The 26,109-nt window shown below is 37.1% G+C and overlaps 1 protein-coding gene across 3 annotated transcripts in view; it reads left to right on the forward strand.

Moving 5' to 3' along the window:
• Positions 1 to 26,109, forward strand: part of COL19A1 (collagen type XIX alpha 1 chain) — a 213,410-nt gene that overhangs the window by 76,446 nt on the left and 110,855 nt on the right. For all 3 annotated transcript variants that reach the window (XM_085316027.1, XM_085316028.1, XM_085316029.1), the window contains one exon: positions 3,444 to 3,488. In XM_085316027.1, coding sequence (XP_085172153.1) covers positions 3,444 to 3,488 — 45 coding nt within the window. The remainder of the gene's footprint in view (positions 1 to 3,443; positions 3,489 to 26,109) is intronic.

A 26,109-nucleotide genomic window follows, 5' to 3' on the forward strand; every position in this document is an offset into this window, starting at 1 on the left:
AGCTGGGGGCTGACCTGCTGGAGAGCAGCTCTGCAGAGAAAGACCTGGGAGTGCTGGTGGATGACAAGTTGACCATGAGCCAGCAATGTGCATTTGTGGCCAGGAAGGTCACTGGTCTCCTGGGGTGCAATGGGAAGACTGCTGCCAGCAGGTCAAGGGAGGTGATCCTGCCCCTCTCCTCAGCCCTGGKGAGGCCTCATCTGGAGTSCTGTATCCAGTTCTGGGCTCCCCACTACAAGAGAGACATGGAGCTACTGGAGAGAGTCCAGCATAGGGCTACAAAGATGATCAGAGGGCTGGAGCACCTGCCCTATGAGGAAGGGCTGTGAGAGCTTGGCCTGTTTAGCCTGGGGAAGAGAAGMCTGAGGGGGGATCTTTTCAGTGTGTGTAAGTACCTGAAGGGAGGATATCAAGGGGATGGAGACAGACGCTTTTCAGTTGTCCCATGTGACAGGACAAGAAGCAATGGGCAGAAACTGAAACACAGGAAGTTCCACCTGACCGTGAGGGAGAATTCTTCACTGTGAGAGTGATGGAGCACTAGACCAGGTTGCCCAGAGAGGCTGTGGAGTCTCCTTCTCTAGAGATCTTCAAGGCCCACCTGATGCAACCCTGTCTAACACAGTCTAGGTGACCCTGAATGAGCAGGGGGGTTGGACTAGATGATCACCAGAGGTCCCTTCCATCCTTACTGGTTCTGTGATTCTATATGTGGATAAGGGGAGAGCAGTAGATGTTGTATACCTCAGAAAGGGCCTTTGGCACAGTCTTCCATTGTATCATTGTAGTCAAGTGGGTGAGATATGGACTGGATAAGTGGACAACAAAATGAGTGGAAAATTGTCTGGATTGTTGGGCTCAGAGATTGGTAATCAATACAGGTGATAGTCAGTAACTTCTGTCATCCTCATGAGTTGGTACTGGAACCAGTGCTGTTTAGTGTCTTTCTTAACGATCTGGATGATGGGCCAGAGTGCACTCTCAGCAAGTTCGTAGGTGTTTCCAAATATGGACGAGGAGTCAATGCATTGGAAAGTAGAGCAAGGATGCTGTTCAGAGGGACCTCAACAAGCTGGAGAAGTGGGCTAAGACCTCATGAAATTCAACAAAGGCAAATAGAGTCTCTTACATCTGCAAAGGAGTAACCTCATGCAGCAGTGCTGGATGCCAAATTGCTGGAGAGCAGCTCTRCAGAAAGATACTGAGGGTCCTGATTCCCTTCTGGTGAAAAAGGCGAAATGCAGTTTGGGCTGCCTTGGCAAAAGCATAGCCAGCAGGTCGAGAGAGGTGATCGTTTCCCTTTATTTGGCCACATCCCTTGTGAGGCCACATCTGAAATTCTGTCCAGTTTGGGGCTCCCCAGGAGAGGAGAGAGAGCAGCTCACTGGGCAAGCCCAATGGAGGCCCACCAAAGATAGTCAGGGAGCTGGAGCCCATGATGTATAATGAGAGGTTGGGGAAAATTGCGTTTGTTCTGGTTTAAGAAGAGATGGTTTGAAGAGTGGAAAGAGATTGTATTGCTACCTGCAGCTAATGGAAACTTGTGGAGATGCCAGAGCCAGACTCTTCTCGGAGTTACAYGTTAGCCTGAGAGGTGGCAGATTCTCCATCCTCAGAGGTTTCCAAGACTTGTCCAAAGCAAAGGCTGACCTGATCTGGTGTCGGCAGGATTCCCTCTTTGAGTAAGAAATCTCCAGGAGTCCCTTCCAAACAGCATTTCTATGATTCTATAAAATACACATGTACATTTCAGCTGCTCTCTTGTCTACTTTGGTGGGGAAATTTATATAATGAATTGGGAATTGAGTAAAGACAGGATTTGCAATCTCACAAATGGGAAAGCTAAATGAAGCAAATGATTTGCTTCTAGGAATTTGTCAAAAATAAATAGGAGTTAGTTGTGTTGTATGTCCAACAACTGAAGAARAATGAGAAGTAGAATAGTAGTTGCATGCATTCAGAAATTATTTCAGGAATTAACCACTCATTTTTAGGTAACATATAAAATGTTATTTTACTAGATTAAATTCTGCATACTTAGTCTTGGGCATGCCTCTAAGATTGACCCCTAAGCATCGGTTATCCCAGCCAAAAAGACAAACAGAATGCCACCACTGCAGATAGTTGTTGAAAAGTCCAGAACGATTTACTAATATAAAAATACGCACATCTCTAAAGCTTTGAACTTAATCCCCAGATGTGTTCCCATGATGCTATATCAATTGAACAATTTGGCAAAATGCTGCTAGAAAGTTTGCAAGTTGTAGCCTGCTGTTTTAGTTAACCTCATTTAAACCTTAGACTTCTATATAAGGAAACGAAACTCTGGGAAGGGTGAAAGAAAGAATGTTTAGACACTGCTCATTCTAATTTTTGAAAGTAATTTTGAAAAATACCATATGCTTTACTTTGGAAATTTTCCACTCTCTTCATCTCCAGACCTGTAAAAATTGTGTGCATTATGCTGAGGCAGTGAACTTGAAGACTGGCAAAGACAAGCAAACTATCAAACTCTCTCTTGTTTGACAGAGAAAGAAAAATTTTGCCTGTTTTGGTTTTTCCTTTTTTTTTTTTTTTTTTTTTTTTTTTTTTTTTTTTTTTTTTTTTTTTTTTTTTTTTTTTTTTTTTTTTNTGATTAGATAGTTCTATGTTTTTGTGCTACACGAATACAATTTTGATCTTCTCTCTTATGAATAGAGAAGTATACATTAATAAAGATCTTAGTAAAATAGGTGTAGTTTTTGTTGTAACATACCCAAGCTGCAGATCATTTGACACAAACATTAATGTAGTAACAATGTTGTGTTAAGGTCTTTTTCCAAGCCAAATTGGAGCAGGAGGATCATAACAGGTCTTTTTAATGCAAGATCCTCCAAATGCAGAATTCAGTTAGCTGAAATCAGCTGAGTTTGAATTAGTTTCCATTGCCACCTTTTCTAGGCTTTTCTTAATACCTGGTTAATGGAACAGTATTTTCAAAGTGAAGGAAAGAGTTTTATTTCAGTAGGTATATCTTTTTCTCAGTTGAATGGGTTTATGAGAGCATTGCACCTAGTTCATCACATTTATAAATTAAAATGAAGGAATTAATTGGAATAAATGTATAAGACCTGGCTCTGCAGGATAGCAAGACTGCAGTAAGTGGGTTTAGCATCAATGATCAGTTATCAATGATCAGTTTAGAATTTTCAAAGCCAAGAGAGTCCCTTAGACTGAAAAAAAAATGGTTAACTGCTTCTATTAAACAGCAAAACCATAGAAAGCCTTGTTAGTTTATGGTAGAGGTTTCATACTGTTTGAATAATGAGAAACAATCAGTATCCAAATGATTTCTTTTGTTTTAATGCCAAAACAGAAATTCAGTACATTAAAACTACTTTAAAAAATGCAATTATTTGACAATTATATGTTAGAGATTTTTATTTTACTGTTTTGCTTTCCAGGGTGAACATGGCCTTACAGGTAGTAAAGGTGAAGAAGGTGAAAAGGTAAATATTTTGTCTATGTTATTTTTTTTCAGTTTAATGTTTTGATAGACCAAGTAGARCTGAGTCTTAAGGCTTTCGTTAACTCTTTCACAGATAAAACTTTATATTTTTTTATTGTGTAAGTGATTCCTAAAGGCCTTAAAAATCAAGGAGTATTTTTATGTTTGTTAATCAGTGTCATTAGGCCTTCTTTAGAATTCTTTTTTTTTTTTTAATGAAAAGATTTAATAATGAAGTCTAATATAACTACTGGACTCCACCATTGTATACTGCTACCTTATTTCCACAGTAACTAGTCGACATTTATTTATACAGTATAAGATACATGATGAGATGATGGGTAGGTATTTATAGTACTTGATTATTGCTTCTATAAACTACAAATGTACTTTCATAAATACTTACTTTGAAATGTGTTGATTTTAATTACCAACAGTTTACACATTTTTTCTGCTGAGAACATAAATATACTGCAATTGCAAAATTTATCATTTGCTACAGCATAACTGACAGCTAGTTTAAAAAGGTTAATTTTCGTTGACCTACTACTGTGTACCTACAGAATAGTTAATGTGAATTTTATCTCCTGTACACATCTGATTCCTACTAAAATGGCTTGATAGACAGCAGAGAATTTGCCATTAGAGAAGACACRTGCATTTACCTTTTCCTCAGAGTGGAAGTCCATTCCCTTGTCTTAAGGACCGTCTTAATCTCCAGACTAGCACAAACTTTTCCTAGTGGAAATTCCAGAAGAAGGCTTTCCATGTCCTGCACCAATGGGTATTGTAAACAGAGCCTGAAGCAGTTTGTTCTAATCACAGATGCTCTCCAGTGGCCAGAAATAGTTCAAAAACATATGCATTAACCAGGAATTAAACTGGTCCTGGGAAAGGCTGTCCCAATTGACAGAATGCTGGCCTGGGTAGCTCTAGACGATTCAGTTCCCTCTTGGCAGATGACCTAATGTTCCTGTGTGACTTCAGACAAGTAACAAGTCACCGAAGGCAAGTCTGTACTGTGGGAAGAGTAGAAGAAAGAGTCTGTTCTTAACTTGGCTTGCCTAACAGGAATTAAAATAGCAATGAAGACAGTTTACATTTGAGCTCCAGCTTCTAGCCCAAGTTACTGCCTGGTTACTGCTTTTTCGCTTGTGTTTTCAATGATTTGGATTAGGCCACCTGAACTGAGAATGTGTATTTTTGGAACCATGGAGTCTTTAGATACCATAGATTCTTCTTTTCTGCACCACAGTTTCTCTGTGCTTCAGCTCACTGTCTGAAAAAGACAGAGAAAAGCACTTCTGTTGTGCTTGTATGTCATCAAGATGAAAAAAGATACTGAGATTCTGGCAGTATTTAAACTGAGGAAAATACAGAGTAGGTGGCTGCTTCTGAATTTAAGCAAGTGCAACATATTTGTAAGTTAGGCTGCTTTGGACAAGAGTATATTCACTCATCGTATCTCTCCAGAAATGTCAGCCAGCTTTCCAAAGTAACAGAATTTAAATAGAATTAAAATTGTGGGCACTTTTTTAGGCAGAAGTATTCTAGTAGCCCGGGAGGAAGTAATACCAGAAGTAAAAGTCAGTATCTATCGTAACTAAAATTTATAACATGAAGATGCAGTCGCTGAAAAAGCACTTGTTAAACTTGAGTGTTTCCAACTCCACAGACAGATCTTATTTCCTTGGTTGCATCGTTATTCACCAGTTCTGAAGGACTTGTTGATATTTTTCATAATTGCTCCACAGCTGTGCCATGCTTTCCTTGAGTTTTACAAATAAATTGTGTTTGGACACAGGGACATAGTTCCAGTTGTTGTTGCCACTCTCTTTGCTTAGTTTCCCTTATTTGAAGGCAGATATAAAATCACCCAGCCACTGGGAGTAACATTTTTCTAGTGTAGAAGCTTAGTCACTACATCTAGACAGTATTTTTCTTTTTTTTTTAACTTCAAAAGTTACATTTATATGGATTTTTTTAGTTTTTTCTAATTTAAGCATTAAGAGTATATTTATCTGTGTTTCAAATACAAGGGAATATATAAGTAGAAGGGTTTTGACTTACTAGTGATTACAAAACTAACAAGGCAATCTCATCAGAAGCTACGTATCATGATTTCTGAGGAAAAGGCTGGCATCCTTAAGAGTACATGAAGTAATTCTCAGCCAAGGCTTTAGCAGTCACTCAGTTTATCCTTAATTCAAATAATTATTGAAGAACAGCAATAATGAGTGTCTGATTACTGCAGTGCAGTATAGCAAGGAAGATGCTGTGCAGCAAGTAGGAAAAGCTTTTTAAATTTAACTCTGATATTTGTTATGGAAGTGATTTCCTCTTCCTGCATTTTTTTTACCTTGGTTACAGACAAGGAAACAATTTAAAAGATTTATTTCATGAAAATGAGATATCAGATTATACCACTTTTTTGCCATTTTCTGTTCACAGTGTCAAAATTGAGTGAGTTATCACTTGCACTGATTTCCAGTCGGATGAGCACAGAGAACAGCAAGAAGTTTTCTCTTTCAGTGTACATCCTAATTTATTTTTAGTGTCTGCATAATACTCCTCTGTGATAGGACAGTCAAGCCCCTAAACAGGTTGTCCAGGGAAGCTGTTCAGTCTCTCCCTGAAGGTTTTCCAGACCAGCCACGAACAGCTTGGTCTGCTTTCAGTAGGACATTGATTAGAGACCTGTCCAACCTGAATTATCCTATAATTTTATGATTAGTAATCATAAGTGTGACCTTTTTCTGAATCAACCCCTGTTCACATTATACACCCATGTTAAAAAAAAAAAAAAAAAAGTCAATAAAAAGGTGAGATATTCTCTTTAAATATTGGGAGGACACGTTGAATGTACATTTAATTTACAGTATAGATTAGAGAACAGTTAACAAATGACTTATTGTTGCTTTTCATATACATGCTTTGTAATTTCTGATAAACACTGGATTGAATCTTGTTTGCTAGAATAGGTTGTTTGCATATTTTTTAACATGTGCATATACCTTCACAAATTACTTGTTTTGGATGGTCAAATCTGAGGGAGACCTGTGTTCTTGCTCTAATACCAGATCAGCTGTCAGCTGATGCTCTCCTCCTCACAGAAGCAATTACAGAATGCCCATGTTCTGGGTTATTCTTGGTTGCTTGGGTGATGGCAGCTTGTGTAGTCTGGGATGGTTTTATCTGAGGTTTGCTGAAACTCTATGAAACAGTTTGTTTTGYAATAAAAATAACTATGAAATAAATTGATTTATAGAAATGAAATCTAAAGGCCTCTTCAAAATTTAAATACAAAAAAAAAGAAGCCTTAAAATTAATTATTACTAAAATTGCCATGCAGCTACTGGCTTCTGTGGTCACAGTTGCACTCACCTGAGCTGCAAGAGTTATATCAGCTGAAGTTCTGTCCCTGTAAGTACATTTTTACCTACAAGGTAAATCTTGTTACATTTTCTACATATTCCCTTTTTTCTTTTTCCCCCTCCAGACTGCTTTCTTACAGACGCTGTCATCAGGGTCCTGAATTACAACAATTAATTACTGAAAAAAATATCAGTGTCAGTCTTTGACTTAAGGTACCTTAGAGTATGAAAGCGAGACAGACATTGAAATCAGTAATGAAAAGCATAAAAACAGAAGCATAAAATAAAATCCTGTCTTTCTGGTAAGGCTGTAGACACAGTTTTTGAGACAGGTCTAACAGTCAGAGATCTCTGTTTCTGGTCTGGGCAATACTGTAAATATAAAATGTTAAAAAGGCAATAAAATATGAGATAGATTAATAGAAAAGATTGTATGCAGAGAATTGCTATATAATGCATTGATAAAGAAATTGCAGTGCACTGAGGTTGTGTATGTTCCCACAACGAGTATCTCACAAGCCTCCAAGTTGGAACAAAAAGCACAGAACCCTAAAAATAACAATCTTTAAAATCGGAGGAAACAGTAATGACAAAGAGATCTCCACTCTAAAAACAAAGTTAGAAGCCCCAGATTTTTTTATAAACATATACTTAAAGCTATACCACACAATTTGGACCATCTTTTTATGACTATCAATTTACTCTGAGTAAAACAAAATTCACAAAAAAATAAATAAAGTGCAGAGTCTTAATTGAAAAACAAGTTAGTTTTGAGTTGTCTAATTGCAGCCACTGAGGAGGGGATGAGTTATTTAATTGCACATTATCACTAACAAAGTTTCGAAAAATGGATTGCAGAAGTTTCAAAAGCAAATTATCAATGTTTTGTTTTTCTCTCAGGTAACCCTTGCCTCTCCAGTGGTCATATTCAACATTTTAATTTGTAGCATTTTAGTTTGTCAAGGCAAAATGTGTGAGTGCTTCAGTTCAGAGGACTGGATATATGTTTATGTTTTGAGCTTGGAAACTTTTACAAACTTAAAGAAGAAATGGACTGTAAGTTAGGTCTGAGATCTTAAAATCTACACACTTTGAAATCTTAACATTGCTGCGGTAATAAATACTGGTGCCGACTGAGTTATCCTCGGTATCATTATCTCAATATCCTTCCCCCATCATGGGCATGAGCAGTGCATCTTTGAGGAAATAGAGCTATTGATTTTTTTTTCCATTGGCCTATTTTGATACCTGAAGTTAATGCACAGTATGTGTATTGCTTGGGAGTTGGAACTGGCTGTGAGCCTGTTAATTAATGAAGCACGTACCTTCTAAGGTAGCTTTTCAGCTTCTTTTCTTTGCTAAATCTCCAATTTTTCCTCTCCTACCTCATTGCTCTAGCTTCCTTCTCTCCCTCTAGCTGGTACTCTTTACCTGGTCACCACTGTAGCATCCATCACGGCCACTGTTCCTTCTGTAATTGAACTAGAATACTGATACTGATAGTTATATCTACCAGTATATCTACTGGTAGTTTCGTGGGACGTGTGGACCTGAAGCACTATATAAATTTTATTATATTTTGGCATCTTTAGTGGAATTTTTTTTTTTGAAAAGTGATGATTGAAAAGCCTGCACGTTTGACATGTTAATGGTTTTTATTTTCTGTTATGCTGTTAACATGTTACAGCCAAGCAAATGCAACAGGATTGTAGCTTGTAGATAATACCGACTTGACAGAGGTAGGTATCTTACACTCCTTTTCCCACTTAGCCTGCTCAAAGTACCAGTATAAAATCCTTATTCCTGTTCACTCAGGGACAGAACTCAGGGAAGTAAACAACTATATTGTTACACTGATTAAGTTGCAATACTAGTTTGATAGCTCAGATGGCTCAGAGAGAAGTGGTGAATGATAGCGTAGGATGGTGGCTGGGCTTTGGAGATTGACTCTTCAACTACAGCTTGCCTTGAATGGTTGCTTTTCTTTATAAAGCATAATCCTTCCCATCTTGCACACTAAGTAGAGAATCATTGGAGCTGACCTCTGTGTCAGTGTATGTGCTCTGACAATCACAGAATGCTTGAGGTTGAAAGGGACCTCTGGAGATCATCTAGTCTGACCTCCCTGCTCAAGCAGGGTCACCTAGACCATATTAGACAGGGTTGCATCCAGGCGGGCCTTGAAGATCTCCAAAGAAGRAGACTCCACAACCTCTCTGGGCAACCTGGGCCAGTGCTCCGTCACTCTCACAGGGAAGAAATTCCCCCTCACGCTCAGGAAGAACTTCCTGTGCTTCCATTTCTGCCCATTGCCTCTTGTCCTGTCACAYRGGACAACTGAAAAGAGTTTGTCCCCGTCCCCTTGACACCCTCCCTTCAGGTACTTGTACACATTGAGAAGATCCCCCCTCAGKCTTCTCTTCCCCAGGCTGAAGAGGCCCAGCTCTCGCAGCCGTTCTTCATAGGGCAGGTGCTCCAGCCCTCTGATCATCTTTGTAGCCCTATGCTGGACTCTCTCCAGTAGCTCCATGTCTCTCTTGTAGTGGGGAGTACAGAACTGGACACAGGACTTGAGATACTCACTTTTGAATATGTGATCTTTGATAAAATGATGGTTTTACTGTAGCTCTTCAATTGATATTTCTCAGTAAAATAGTTTAAATACAAAAATTTTGTAAATTTGACTAAGGAAAACTTTGGGAGTAAGTCTAATGATAATTGTACATTATTTCCTAAGTTTCATCCTTTTGTCTTCACTTCTTGTCTGCTTTGATTGTACTTTTGCCTGTGTGTACATGTGAGAAGAAAGAGATAGTCTGGGGCTTGTCCAGCCTAAATGTAGAAAAAATTGTCATCTGCTTCACTTTTTTCTAAACGCAGGATGTTCTTTGTATATATTTACTATCTTGTGAAGTACAATTTAAATTATCCCAGGAAATAGGGCTTCCTCTATTTCCTTTAGGAGAAAATTCCTAATAGATCTTAGTGTCAAGATGATTTCCTGGAGATTCAATTTTTTCTATTTCGTCCTATCACACCTAATAAAATACTCTTATGTCTATCTTCCTTCCATTCGCAGCACACATGGCTATAAACTTCCAGTGTATCCTTAGGAATAGTTATTTATTTTTCTCCAATCTTCATGATACTTTTCTTCAATAATCATAAGCAAATGGTTAAAGGAGCCATGTTTCCTTTCTAAGATGTTACTTGAAGGAGCCATTATTTAGTTTTAGTTTATAGTAATTCCATACTGGTATTGCCTGTACGTCTCAGCAATGAAACAGGTCTACATAAGACAGCTTATGTACCAGGGAGCTTGCAATCTACTTGAGAAATGAAAGCTATTACTCATAGATAAAAAAACAGGATGGACCTAGCAAGTCCCTAACTAAAAATACTAAAAATAGCAATCAAGAGAAGCAGTTATTAACTCTTCTGTATGTTAGTACAGTGCTGCTATATGTCAGTTGCAGATTTTGCTAGAAATGCTTCAATCTGAACAAAAGATCAGAATGTAGTAAATTCACTAAGCTGTGAATCTTACGATCATGGCCACTGTGTATACAAGTCTGTTAGTCTATATGTTAGGAGGAATGGAAGAAAGTATATTCTGTACTATAAACGAAGGGTTCGATCCCCTATCTTTATTTTGGTGGTGGTAGAGATATTTTATTAAAAAAAAAAAGATTTTCTGAAGACTCTTAGATCCTGTTTAATATAGTCAAGATACATTAATTCATAGTGCATTATCCAACTGGATATGAATATGGACTGAATTCTCTCATGCCTGTCTCCTAATACTATAAATTGAAGCATTTAGATTTTTCTTTCTCATCTTGYAACCAGTTACCTGTTTACACCACCTAAGCTTTGGGGAAAAGTTTGTCTTTTTGTTGCTTGTACATTTTTTCTGCTGTGACCTTGTGGGTGGTGTTTTAAAATTTGTTGTCCTGAAGTCATATATGCTTAAACACAGTTTACAAGACAGCAGTTTCAATTAAGAATGAGTGTGAAAGTGTTTTCACTCAAGGGATTCTTCTTCTTCTTCTTTTTTTTTTTTTTTTTTTAACTACCAAACAAACAGACCATATACAACCCCAAAGAAAGACACAGGCACACAGGTATCCCAAGGCAAAACAAAAAGTATATTGCTAACCTTACAAGATTAACCTGTAATTAAAGCATCCATTTTCACTTTTATGCTACYGAAACAAACACTACCAGGACTTGTTCTGTAGCTCTGAGCTACCTAGCTTGATTTCGCCATGTTCATACTGTTTAGCTGTCACACTTTGAGCCAGTAAAGCTATATCAAAATTGCCTGTTAGGAATGGTCCCTACCCTGTACTAACTTTTGATCAGCGCCTGGGGATTATGTAGGGAAATGCTAATTAGCCTCATCAAAATATCTGCCTCCACAGCTGGGATCTATCAGTTTAATGATATAGATAATCAAATTCCTGATCCCAAGCTATGTTACTATTTAATTTACTTACAGACATACCTGCTTGGTCAGATTAAAGGTCTATCTAGCTCAGCATCCTACTTTTAATGACAGCCAGGAGTGGGTGCGTATGGACAAGCATAAGGACAAAGTAAGCAAGTACAGCGCTGCTCTCCATGCACTCTTCCAGCCTTGAGTTATTTGAAGCTAAGATCTCAGCCAGATGTGGTTTCAGTGAATTTAGTAGCCTTCAATGGACTTCCATTAATGTGTGCAGTTTCCCCTTGAACTCATGTAAACTTTAAGCATCTGCAATATCCTGTGGTGAGGAATTATGCCATTTATCTTCATGTTTGAAGAACCATTTCCGTTTGTTTATTCAGAAGCTGCTTCCTATTAATTTCATTTGATGCCCCCTACTCTTTCTACTGGAATATTCCTGCTTTCCCTTTTCATATCAATAAGAAATGCATAAGTATTTATCATACATTACTTAGTTGTCTTTTTTCTAGACTGAAGAATCCTAGTTTACTTAGTTACTGATACWGTGAAAACTGTTTTGCACCTGATCATCTTAGTTTTTAGCTCTTTTGTAATGTTTTAAAATGGTAGAGACAAGAACTTCAGTGTATGCAGTATTGCAGTAAAGTTCTTTGTTTTATTCTCCATGCCTTCCTAGTAAATCCTGATGTTTTAAYTTCCTTTTTTAACAGCTATTTAACATTGAGCTTGGCCCCTGATCTCAGTCTTGAGTTCTTTTACCATTACCAGTCATTGCATTTAGGAAGCTATGATTGTATTCACAGATCTTATCCATGAAAATGGAAAAGGGGGGAAAAAATCCCACATGCTCATCACTTTAGATCTAGATTTGCCTATGTTGAATTTCATTTGCCCCTTTTTTGGCATGTCATTTAATCTCATTGGGTCTTTGTGCAGTTTGTCACAGTTCATCCTCATCTGTTGTACCCCGTGTAGTTTAGTCTCATCTCCAAATATTGTCATTTCCCAGTTTTTGTCCTTCTYCAGATCATTTATGAGTACGCTGAACAGCACATACATGCCTGAACACATGCCTGTGGGGACTGCACAGGTGACTTCCCTYTGTTGTGAGAATTGACCTTTTTCTCCTATTGTCTGTTTCTTATCTTTTGAAGAGTGTTTCATTTTGTTTTGCTTTCATCTATGCAAGAGCTGTTCCTCTTTATCTCATGATTACTTAGTGTCCTTTTACTAGGAGAACCCACTGAAAGGCTTTTGAAATTAAAGCCTACTATACTGTCTTGATTTCATTTTTTTTATCCACTTACTCCACTTACTAGGTTGAAAAGACAGGGATTTTTTTACAAAAGCCATATTGACTCTTTCATAGAATGTCATTATTAAACTGTATGTCCACTAATTGTACCCTTTATGCCTTTTCTTTCTTTTTTTCTAATTAATTGTTATTGAGCAAATGTCAGCCTTACTGGTTCCCTTGTGCTCTCCTGCAGACTCTTTAGAAACTGTCTTGTAAAACTGGACATATCATCCAATTGACAATTGAAATGATGACAACTCAATTTGCTATATTTTAAATAAAGAGGAAAGGTTTCAATCTCTAGAATGTTAGGCAGAAATTTAATTAAGGAATTGGTGTKCTGAGTACTGGGTCTCCTTCACAACTGTCCACTGCCTATGTCTGAGGATTCATGAAGTTATGTCAGGATGAACCCAGAGTCATTCTGATAACTTCTTCCTGATAACTTCTTCTTCTCTGAATAAGTGTGTTTGTTAGTCTGTTAAAGATTATGTGTTTGTGGGTTTTGGCCCTTGTGCTGAAGAATAAAGGAGCTAAGCTACATATCAACTGATTACTTGTTAATATGCAAGTTTATATGGCATTTTGGTTTTGGCTGGCTCTCATAAATATTGAGATCACTTCAATGTGTACAAGCATTTTTAAATAATACTCACCATGTGAGTTTTGTTTGAAATATAGATGTTCACCTGGCAACATAGAAAAGTTATATATCTGTACACAACTGGCAACTGAAGATTTTCCACCATTTGCTATGTATTTTCTTTTGTTCCACAGTCTTGCTATAGTGCAGCAGACAAGAGTTGTTTGTCCCATATTCATCTTTTTACTTTTGGTAGAAGAATGAAAGAGGGATTGAGAATATATGTGCTTGTCCAGCTAGTTAGCGGATTTTTCCTTTTGAAACACCCACATCCTCTGACCTAAAGAATGTAACAGTTTGAACATGAACAACATGTCAAGAAGTGCATAGGTATTCTAACTGAGAGGTAACTTACTTTCTCTATTTCAAAGCCTACAAAGATATGTAAACTTCAGCGTAGTGTTTTCATATTTAAGATCCACAGAACGTCCTTTAGTTCCTTAGTAATGGTAACACAAAGATGGAAAAATATGTAAATCTGTGTATGCTACCTTTGATTTCTAAAGAAGAGATAGTGTATGTGTAAAACACTGTATGTGTACAGTGTTGTTCACTTACATACTATACAGTGGAGCATTTCCACTTCCTAACACATCTGATTAAGAAAATCAGTGGTTTAAAAATTCCAACTGTAAAGTTGCCTACCTCCTTTCAGTATGGACCTTTTCTACACTGTTACACCTGTGCTAAATGTTAACAATTCTAGCTGAAGTACCGTATACTAGCCCTCTAACTCAGGATGGTTCTCTTTATGAAGTTTGACTGTAAGCAACTCTTGTCTCGCTGAGAACAAGGTTGGTGGAGAAGAGCAGTAACTTTGCCAATATCTTTCTAAATGCTGGTGTGAACTTTCTACCTTGGAGTAGAAATTTGTATTTGACACAGGCATTTTCTTGCCATTAGAAAGGGGTCTTATTCAGTTTCACTCTTCCTTGTCATTTCTTACAGTCTTAAGCTCTAAAAATGGCCGTTTGTACATATTATAGAACTTATTTCAATCCACAAAGCTCTCCAAGCTGSTGATGCTCCCAGAGCATAGGAAGTCTCTTGCATGCCAGACACAGATGCAGAGCTCTGAGCAAGTAAATACATGCAGTGCTCTGCTGAAATAGCCAAGCCTGTTCTAAACAGCTAGCTGGGGTATCAGAAGCATYGTAGCTTCTTTAGTGGCCACTGTGTTGGAGTAAGGTCTGATAGCATGAGCAGAGTGCCAGGTCATTTGATGTACTGCTTCTAGTAGCAGCAGCTTCTGTGCTGGCTTGGAGTTTTCTGTAAAGACATGTCCGGAGATGGACAGCTAGATGCAGTTACATCTTATGCATGCCTAGAAAAGATGCACCACTTTCAAAGGGGGAGGGAGGAGTGCTAAAGCTATTAACCTTTTTTAATTGTAATTTTTGATAAATGATAATTTAAAATTTATGTAGTAATTTTTTATATAATATAATATAATATAATATTATTATAATATATATAAATATAATATATTTATATTTTATAAATATAAATATATTTTATATTTATATAGTTAGCATCTGGAAAAGTGTTTGGAAGGATTAAAGACATATCCATTGGCAGTGGATAGAGAGGAGAGCATCCTTCCCTCTCTGCAGGGATGTGTTGAGTCCTAGTTTCCATTTAAGAACTCTGCGGGAAGGATAGCACCAGTGAGGTGACTGCTCGGACTTGGGTCGGGGCTGGCTGCATACAGAACGGTGGAGGAGATGGGCATGAGTGAGGTGAGTGGGCTACCCAGGCGAAACAGGAAGAACAGGCTGTGTATTGTGTATGTGTATTTCTGAGAGAGCTTGAAGAGACTGAGAATAGGTCTGGAGCCAGAGTGAGGATATGGCATTATTAAAGTGAGAATAAAGCAAAGATTTGTAGCATTTGACTGCGCTGCCTTCCAGAAAGTATGTGCCTGGAYGAAGCCTGTAACTACTAAATCCTGCTCCATTTTAAAGTCAGAAGTAGAATCCAGAATTGCTAATTTCCCTACTTTTCATTAGCTTGATTAGTAAATTGTTTGTATTCTGTCATGAGTAGGTGTCTCATTCTCAGCCTGTGTGTTTGGTTCAAGTAGAAGAGTCATCTTCTAGCTTTCACTCTAGCATCTGCTTTCCTTGCAGCTAGTTAGTCCCTAGTACTAGTTACTAGTACCTAGACTAACTAGTCCCTTGTACTATCATATAATGAATTTATGTGATAAAGCTCATTGCTGTGATTTAAAATACCCTCTTTTCTGACTCCACAGATGAGTGGTAATGAAAGGCCTTATAGTTCATTATGATAGAATTTATTTGTTTGTCATTTATTGTACTTAAGAGACTGAATCGTAAAACAGCAATATTTCTGTGTCAAAAGATAAGAAATACCAGAATAGAATTCATTTGCAAACTAAATGTGGCCTCAGTTGGCTTAAGGAGAGGCCTGGAAAAGGCCCGTCATATGAATGTTCCCAGATAGTCTCACAGAAATGGATCTGGTTTAAGTTCAACATCTGAACATTTTTTTCAAACTCCTTTTAATAGCAGTGTTTCTGTATCTGTCTTGGGTTTTTTTTTGGTCTGTTTGCTATTTTTACTACTCTCTATTTTTTCTTGATTATCTCTGCCTTCTCTGTTCTCTGCTCCTTTTCTTCTGGCTCATATTTTGTGCAAACACCCACCTATACACGTATTTCTACATTCTATTTCCTTATTTTACTTTTCCCAAAGCTGTTTACATTTTACTAATACTTTTGCATATTTTGGAGTAAGAGTTGTTTTTTACTGGAAAAGCTGTGAGAAGCTTTTAGGTACAGTGTACCATAAGATGAGTAACTTCAGGCAGTATCATCTTACAGTTAGCTAGGACTGAAAATTGAAGTAGTTTCATATAGCTGTAATTTTCAGTATTCTCTGACAGCTTAAGCTAGATGAAAATTTCTTCTGGATCTCAGATCTGGTAAATAGTTTAATGCTGAGCAAGTGAATTTGCTTGGTTTCCAATTGAAAGGGTGCATTTACATTAATATGTTCATACATTTGCAGATACGTTTATATGTGTTTGGTGTATTATTAAATATTTTCAAGATTGTTTTACATTGCATTTCCAAAAAGGGGTTGACTTATGACTTGTTCTAACACACAAGTAATAATTTTCTAAATTACCTAATTGCTAACTTAACCTTTTGATTTAATGTCAATGCAGCTGTTAAAGGAAACGCTTTCTCTACCAAGAACTTTAAGACAGAAAAGAGGTTCTGAAGGAAGAAAACATTACAGCAATAGGGATTAAACACAATTGAATACTCATTGGCAGGTGCAATGTATGACTTTAACAGAGCAAACTGAATAAAGCTACTGACATGCGAGTCTCCSTCAAGCTGGAGGCAATTCTTGGGAAGCTCTGAGCGAAGATGTGCTGTAAGACCGAGCTGGCAGGGTTCCACTGCAAGGAAGCCACCCGTATACTGCAGCTGCTACTATCAGTGAGATGTTGCTGTATGCACTGTGGCAGATGATTACTCTTTACAAAAAAGGAGAATACTCACAGGTATCTAAAAAGAAGATCTAATAATCTAATAAAATACAATACTGATGCTGCAATATTAGAAAACATAATTTAGCATAAATTGTATGTGTGTTTATGTACCCTTGTATTTTTTAAAGTTTAGCCTAATATTGTGAGATACATTTTTTAAATTCTTCTGTGTGATATTCCTACAAAAGGTATGAATGCTAAGAAGAAAATTTGTAGGTTAAATACCTGCCTGTAGGTCAGTGAGCTCCCTAGGTCTAAATCAGACTTGCAATTTCGGGTGAGTGAATATATGATTAAAGCATTTTTAGCGATTAGGTTAAGGAGCAGAATTCATGAACAAATGATGAAAGAAGAAACAGCAAAATGGCTACTTACAATGATCACTACAGAAGAGGAGAAGATAGAACTTCTGTTCCTAAATAAAAAAAAAAAAAAAAAAAGTGGGAAAAAAAAAAAAAAAAAAAAAAAAAAAAGAGTTTCCACAACCTGCAAGGGCAGTTGTGGGTGTTACTATTTGTAAATGGATAGATGTTTATGTGCATGTAAATCTCTGAAGCATTTTTACCTGCTTCAGCTGTAGCTGGTGTGCCTTAAAGTAATACTGTCAGTGAGAAAAACAGTCCACATCCCCCCCTCTCCTCCTTTCCAGCTGCTTCTTCCTGTCCCCAGTGCAACTGTTCCTGTGATGCATAATAAACTAAATAAATCAGGGTACTGTTTCAACCAAAAACCCCCTGCGTTTACTGGGTCAGATCTCAGCAGGTTCTGTTTCATCAGGCTACTGTTTCACTCTTCTTCAGCCAAGGTATTTCAGAATAACAGACAACATTTTTTATGGACCAGAAGGTACTATGGCCAAATAGATGACCTTTAGGGCTGAAAAAAAACCAATGTAATTCCTTCTGGATAAAGCTAAACTGGAAGCTGCCTTGCAGAAACAAAACTAAGATGCTCCAATTGCTAAAGGCTATTCAGGCTTGCTAGTGTAGACGTAACCAGACAATACTTATCTTGGAAAAGACCTGATCTAGCAAGCACATAAGTCAATCATATTAAKGCTGTTGTCAAAGATCTGCACAAAAGTTAAAGAATGGTAAACTGTATAGAAGTGGGTGCCTAATGTAATTAACCCAGTTGCAGCTTTATGCAGCTACTTCATACAGCACGTTCATTGAACAGCTTTTTGTGACTGTTTAGCTTCAGAAACTGAAGAAGCTAGCTTAAAAGAGCAGCTACTTTACAAGAGATGTTCGGAAATTCTGTGGCAGTAAGTGCAGATTTGAGTTGTCTTTGCTGCTTCTAGGGAGAGTTTCTTCCTGGAATCAGATGGCCAATACATGTCACGCACAAACAGTTAGAGAGCAGGTAGAGTTTTGCCCTGATATATGTGACCGTGATGCTTTTGTTGAAGGCCTGTGTTAAATGAAACGTGCTTCGCTGTCAATAGGTGGCTGGCAGGTACAGCTCACGTTTTGCAGGATGCCTTTCCTGCAGATGCCCCCTCCTCTGCAGAAGGCTACAGAGGATTCTCCGTCCTGTTTATTCCAGCCCCATTCATTCTCACGCTTCACTGCGCTGTGGCCCAGCAAAACCAGAAAAAGGTCAGTTGTTTTCACGCGCAGTACAAGCTGGTTGTATAGACAGTTGCCACRGAAGTGGAAGGTGTGGATTCAGACCCTCTCAAAAAGGGTGAAAAYGTCCTGTGTTAAAGCTGTAAGCACTAAGTTTTTTTTGCAGAAGGCAGCCACCACCTGCTTTTCTAGCTGTGTTTTGAACTGACYTTAGCAAAGTCTGAGCAAAATGTACATACTCTAAACATACATCAAGCCTTCTCCTCAGATAAATATCGATCAGAAGACTAAGTACATCACACCTACAGATTGTACCACGATCCATGAGAGCTTTTCTGAAACCCCAAGAAGCCCTGGTCTAAAGTTTATATTTCTATGACCTTAGTAAATTAGGAATTACTTAGTTTAAGAAAATGGAGATAACAGGTACTTCTATATGAGTAAGCCTGATGACAACAGTTAATAGTAACAGTTAGTAAAAAATGCCTTTATTTCTATCAGTGTGCAGTAGAAAAAAAGCCAGTCTTACAGCCTTTGAAGAAAAGGCAGAGCAGTCCATCAGCCTGTGCAAACATTTGACATTGCTTTAACCATCTGCAGAACATCTTTTAGAGTCTAAATAACAATAGCARTAACCTGCCAAAACCATGGAAGTATTGGTGTCTAAAAAATACTACATTCTGTGAAAGCAATACTATTTGTCAACTTCTGACAAGAACAACTTAAGTTGCCTTAGGAGACCAGCCTTGAAAAAAAGACTAGTTTATTCCTCTTACGGAAAAATCTTCATTCAACACTAACACTAAGCCAGTATAAACAGAAACCTCCCAACTAAAAGGCAGATAGAGCTTTAAACAATTGCAGCTGAAAGTCAAATCCATTTGTAGTATTTACTTATGTATTGGAAAAATACTGTGCTCATTAAATCACACAACTTCTTCTTTTAGTATCTAATCTATTGACAAATACACAAGATACTAAAATGCAAACTTATTGTAGCATTCGGTGCTGGAGACTTGGAGCAAAATTCAGCTATTAATTTTCTATGAAGGTAATATAAGAGCAAAATTCTGTGAAAACTCAAATATTTGTAGAGGTCCAAAACGCGTATCAGGATTCCATTGTGATAGGCACAGTGCAAAGACAGAGAAGACCAATGATCTCATCCCAAAGGTACTGTATTTAAGATATGAGTTTTAAGAGAGAAARTGGATACCTACAGATCAAGCAGACTTGACTGCTTAATAGAAGAATAAACAGTGTGAAAAATGCTGCTTCAGCGATTGTCTAGATTTAGTGTTCATTACACCAGATAAGAATTTTAGGGTAGGAGGGGTTCAATGAGGATAATGACACAACTTTGCAGAAGTTTGTAAGTGCCAAATTGTGCACTTCTTCCTTGACCTTAGGTTTCYCAATAGTTAAATATATGTGCATGAGAAGCAGCAAAGGAAAAGATACATGACAAACACAGTTTTTGCAGTGCTGTTCAGAATAAGTGAGTGACAACAGGATAAGGTAGAATTTGTTAAGAGCAGAGGGAAGAATATGATCAAGTCTGGATGAAAGTTTCAGCTCTGAAGATATCTAGAAAAGGCCGTGCCAATAGATTACAGATGAGGCCAATCTGTAAGAATTAGATATTCTTTCAATCTGAGAAAGAAGTCCACTTCAAGATGATTCTGAGAGCTTGGCAATTAACAGAAGGAATGTTTTTTCCAGCAGCAAAAGAGGATATTTTTTTTCAAGAAAAAAATCCTGAAGGAAACATTTAAAACTCTTAAACTGAATAAGTAGAAATCAACAAGGAGATGCTGGCAAGTTAATGAATGTTCTCTATATAGCCTCTTCATAGAAAGTTGCACATATTATTTGACTTGAATTCACGAGCCTTTGTAGCTTGGAAAGGCTTTTGCTTTTGGCTTTGTGAAGGAAGGTATGGTACAGTGAATGCTGGTACCAATCTTTGAACTTCAGTGATATGCAACTCAGCCAAATGGAGTGAGTTAAAAATAGAGCATCAATTATTATTCCTTTTCCTTTTTTGTAAGATTTTTATTGTGTGTTATATGATTTCTTTCTGTGTTTGAGAGCTATCGACATAAACATCACATTGAATTTTTTGGGAAGCTTCGAGTGTTTTAGAAAGCTCTTCAGAACCACTAAAGCCTGCGTAAGTAAATATCAAGTAGCATTTTAAAGTAGATCACCATGAAAAGCACATAGTGACTTTACCCTATAAATAGAAGTTATCTGACTGTACTTTCTCTGAAGATAGCATTAATATACTCAAGGGACTTTTAAAAACACACCTTATTTATTAAAACTCTGATTAAAACTCTGATTTTGGATAGTTGATGGTTTACCTTTTTTATTTTTATGAATAGAAGTTTAATCTTGGGTTAAGAACATTCCATAGGAGTTTAGTCAGGATATTTATGATCAAATAATTGAAGAAAATGAAATGGAATTTTGTTTTCTGTTTGTTTCTTTCTTTCTCCTTGAAAAAAATAAGTGAAATGATGATGGCAAAATGAGCACTAATAGCACAGAGATTAAAGTTTGCAGACCACCACATCTAAATTTTATGTGGCAAAAAGCAAAGACAGGGTGAGCATCACATGCCTGAGTAGGTTTCATTTGGGGCAGTTATTATTGAATAATAAAGCTAAATGTTGTGTTGTGGTTTGCCTTGTATAAATTGTAATAAGCAGGAATTATCAAAAATTTCAGCAGTTTTTTCATCTTTTGCTGGCTACCATCTGTCACCAACAGAAAATATCCATAACCCAAAAGGATAAAGTTCTGTTTTAATTTATCCTTTACCTTAACAAGTCTTTAGGTGAAAATGTGTTTTACTTACTATTTTACRTAGAATGTGGTTTCTGCTGACAGTATTATTTAGTCCCTTTTAGTATTTTATTAATAATCTCAAGTAGTAAGATTTCTGCTCTTCCTCTAGGAACTTAAGACAGTCTTTTAGATGTTCAGGAAACAGTATTACATTGATGGTAAGGACCACAGTGAGATTCAGAGATCTGTGAAGAACACATAAAGAGAGCAAAGTGTGGGGKTTTTTTGAGTTTTCAGTAAATCATTGCAGGTAGGCATTTTCTAGACCTAAAAGACTCAAATTTGAGCTTTCTGAAGGCTTAGATGAGCTGAGGCCTGTTTATTGCCTGCCAGGATGACATGGAATTGCTAGACTATTTTAGAAATCAGTGTTTATGGATGTTGCTATGTAAGAGTTCAGCTTCCATGAAGAATGAAGAATCTGGTTTTCATCTCTGAACAGATACTATTCAAGCACTTGGTGATAATGGCATGATGATATGTGCAGACAACTCAGTAACATTGTTATCCTATATATTGCTGGCACCTGAATCCATGTTGTATGTCTTTTGTGAAAAAAGAGAGARTTTATTCCTATTGACTCCACAAGGCATGCTTCTTGCAAGTCTGGTAGTCGTTACTCGGCAAGTATATCATTTTAAGAATTGTTTAAACTGTTTTAATGTGTGGCTTTGTCATATTTTCCAAGAGAAACAGCAATGATAGCAGAATCAAAGAGCAGTCTAGAAAAAATGTAATACTGCAGGAGAGTAGAGGATTATATCTTTTCCCCATGAGCACACAAACATACAATGAATTATGATCAAGTTATGTACATCATTCTCAAGAAAAATCTGCATTGAAGGCATTTTCACTGATGTCTTATATAGCTAATTATAGGATTTCTCTGCCTTTCTAGCTACAGTTTTTCCCGTCTAAAACCCAGATCTTTTTTTTGCTACAAATTAAATTCATTGTTTGTATTGCTATTACAGAACACCTATTGACCCATTTATAGCATTCCTTTACATACTTGAAAGCCATCAGCATGTCCAGTGCCCAGTCTCTCCTTGTAACTTGTTTTCCAAACTGTCTATCATTCTAGTTCAGAGAAGAGCATGTAGCTAAAAGTTGTCTGTGTTCCATGTRAAATACGATGCCCTGAACTGGACACTGCTCTTCACCATTCTCGTCACTGACAAGCGAACCTGAAGCATTGATTTTTTCAGTTTGCACTTGGATCATCCTAGGGTGGAATCTGACCTTTTTAAAATGGCTTTGTGCTATGGATTTGTGTTTGCTATGTGTTCTGCAATAATCTCGGGGTCCTTTTCTGCAGTGCTGTTACATAATCAGTTATTCTTTATCTGTTATTTGTGCATTTGATTTCTCCATTCCAAGAGCATTACGTTGCAATACTTATTTAACTTAATTGTTTTTAATCAGTGCTCTGAYTGATCAAGATTATTTTGCATTTTGAGATTATTCTACAAAGAATAAAAATAGATGTCAGCCTCCTTTTGGTTTGTAGGAGGGGACCTGTAATCCTGTAAATCAGTGCAGTTTTGGGTCCATGTTTTGACCTGACTTCAGATTATTCTGTGTTTAACATTTTGGACTCAACWGAGGTGATGGTTGTTTTTCCATGAACATGCTTAGAAATGCAGTGTGTGATGGTAGGCAGTATTTGGCCAATATGAACCTCTTCAGTGCTGCTCRGTCTATATAGGTGAAGCAGGAAGGAAAGATATTTTTCCTGACAAGTTACTTGACTTGATCAGGCATGACAGCAGTTGTTTGTAGCTCTTTCACAAAACAATGATGTTGTAGTTTGGAATCATGCATTTTTTTTTGGTCACAGGTTTAGGAATTAATAATTATCTCTAGTGAGATCTGTGGATTGCTGATGCTTTGTGAACTCTTTATTCATGCACAAGAAGAGAGTTATTCGCTGCACATGGTGTGCACAGCTGAGGATTGAGTATACTTTGAAACACCCTGGAGAGCTCCTTGGGGTTGATTTGGYTGTACAAACAGGAGCTAGTAGGAATATTTCCATGGCCTATGATATTGCCCCAGGATTAACTTTGATTAATTAATTTTCCTGTCTACATCAGCCATTTTTTTCTGCCATCAGTGTTCTCCTTTTCACTTTCTCCATTCATGCAGCACGAGGTTTTCAAAAGCCAAGGAGATGTGTATGAAACATGGGCCTTTTGTGGGTTGGTACATCTGTGATAACAATTGGCGTCATGTCATAATATTTCACTAGGTCCCCAGTTTTTCACAGTGTGGGCGGATAGTTTTTGTTCTTCAGTAGGATATGATATTCATTGAAATAGTCTTCGTGTATGTATTCTGATTTTCACCTAGGTGACTGGAAGGGCCGATCATTGCCTCAGTTAATGTCAGTCTGCTCAGTACAGCAGCTGAATTGTTATTTTCCCTATCTTGTCTAAAGATCAGATCCAGGATGTCACCCACTCAGTTACTTGGGCTGGAGGTACCTTGTGGGAGTTGTGAGGAGAGTATATGGGAGCTTTTATTTGTAAATTAACAAATATGTGGATAGAAAATGCACAGTGTAGCAGTCTGTCAGAGCTCAGAAAGTATTGGAAAGAACTTTTGTGAATCCTTCAAACTGGAATAATTTGTAAATCAGTGCACAGTCTGCTTGACTCTGGTTTCTACTTTCAGATGAATGCATTTTACCATAAGTGACTATAATTTTACCATAATTCTGACCCTGCTTAGGTAATGGTCTTGTTGGTACAGGGATATAACCTGTTTGGAAATAAGCTTCTTGTGTCCTTTTGTTTCCTTGCATAACTCCTCCTTGTCTGAACTGAGACAGGATCATTAGTCTGCCTTGATTACTAGTGCTTTTAAATGTATAGTGTTTCAGCTGTCCTGAGGTTCTTCACTCTGAATAATGATGTTTCCCTGATGTCTGTTGTCCCCCTTTCTACAGAAAGATTATGGGTCAGTCAACAAGAATGTTGTTGGGATGGAGCCCTTCATAACCACGGCTGTCCAGAAATCTGTCAGTAAAACAAGAAAGAGCCATAAGGGCTATTTTGGATAGAAAGTTCTGATGTGTTATATTCATAAATTATGTAGGAAAAAATAGTAAGCATTACTGTTAGCTAGATTCAATTTATAAGAAGCTGTGAAGCTGTGAAACGGACATAAGAAAAGAAAATTCTCATAGAGCACTCTGCTGAAATAGACCTGTAGCAAAACACAGAAGTTTATTTAAAAACAAAGCTTTCCTTGACTAGCTTAAACACATAGAAAGTCACAGAGTTTCAAAAGTTAAAAATTGTAAGATGTGAAGGTATGTAAGATGTGAATTGTAAGGCATGATGTTCAGTGTTATATAGCCTGCATAGTTTAGAGACTATGTCAACTTTTGTGAACAATGGTAGTTTAAAAATATTTGGAACAAAGGAAATCAGGAATTTGAGATTATTATTATTATTAACAGGGCAGTACTGCAAAAGAAATATTAGCTTTTAAAATTTTAAATATGAATATATTTTGTTTCCCAATACATTGTTTTTTTTTTTTTTTTAAATAAGGAGCAACTTATCCACAGAGAAGATAATCCGGTCTTAAAGTTGACAAGTGAGTTAGGGTCTGGTACTCTAGTCTTGAAGAAACCATGAGTCAACCTCTGGCTCTAATTAAAGTGTTATCACTGACTTCACTGTATCCAATATTACACACAGAAGACTGGATCCCTTCTAGCACTTTCACTGAAGCAACCCTGCCAGTTTTTTTCCATTGGTGTTGTTGAAAGCAGAATGCAGCCAAGGAAATACAAATAACTCAATGTTATATTGAATTAGTTTTAATTAACTGATAAACAAGACAGTGTGCTTCCAGACTTTTGTCATCCTGTTTTTGCAGTTACCTCCCAAATTGTCTTTAATTTTCTCATCTAAATATAGTACAAGCAGGCAGAAACATTGGACATAAAATGGCATTAACACCTTTTTTGAGATAACTCACAATGTTGATTATTTAACAGCCTAATCTACAGTGCAGAGTGGCTTCAGCAGTTCTACAAAGTGGCTACATTTGAAGCTGTTAATTTTGTAGTGCAGTGTACTCCCATAAAGGCAGAAATGAGCATGACTTGGCTCAGTTTAGACAAGCATAAATTACAAGAATTGGAACTGTGTTTTACTTGAATTCTTGCTTCACAGAAGATGTAGACATTCCACACAATAGGCTTGGCAAAAACAAATAATTTATTCTAATAAGAAATCAGAGCAAGGTTGTAGTAAAATCATATGATATGGCAGAATGCCCATCGTTCCTCTAATACTCAAAAAAGTGAGTGATTTTTTTATCATTTTGTCCAAGAATCTGACAAACATTTTAAATCTGAGTATCTTTAAATCATGAGGAACAGAGTTTTTCTCTTTTTCCTTGCCTCCTACACTTGTATATGTCTAGAACTGCTTGCCAGTACTTTAAAGGTAATGCTTGCTGTAGGGAGGAGGAAAAAGTCATGATTTCCAACACACGTGCTGCTATTCTAAGATCAGGGCAAATGATAAGCAGAGGTGAGGAGTGGGTCTTCATTTGGTTTAGGCTGTCTGTAAGGACATGTTGTTTATGTAAATGTAGATTTTAGATAACAAATCATGACAAAATTCTCTTACCTTAGGTTTCCACATACACAATAAGGAATTCATGGAATACTACTTGTTCTGAAGCCAAACTGTACATATTGATACCATTTTCTGGTAAAGTACATAAGCAGATGAAAACAAATTGCAAAGGAGAAACAGTTCCGTAATTCAGAATGATTTTTAAATCTCATAGAAATATATTTAAATTAAGAGATATTATGGCAAACATATGACTGTATCTTTGTAGATATCATAAAGTCGTAGCAATGTGACTTATACGAGTTAAA

The sequence above is a fragment of the Rhea americana genome, unplaced genomic scaffold (genome assembly GCF_003343005.1).
Source record: "Rhea americana isolate MKP2758 unplaced genomic scaffold, rheAme1 scaffold_45, whole genome shotgun sequence".
Classification (NCBI taxonomy): Eukaryota; Metazoa; Chordata; class Aves; order Rheiformes; family Rheidae; genus Rhea; species Rhea americana.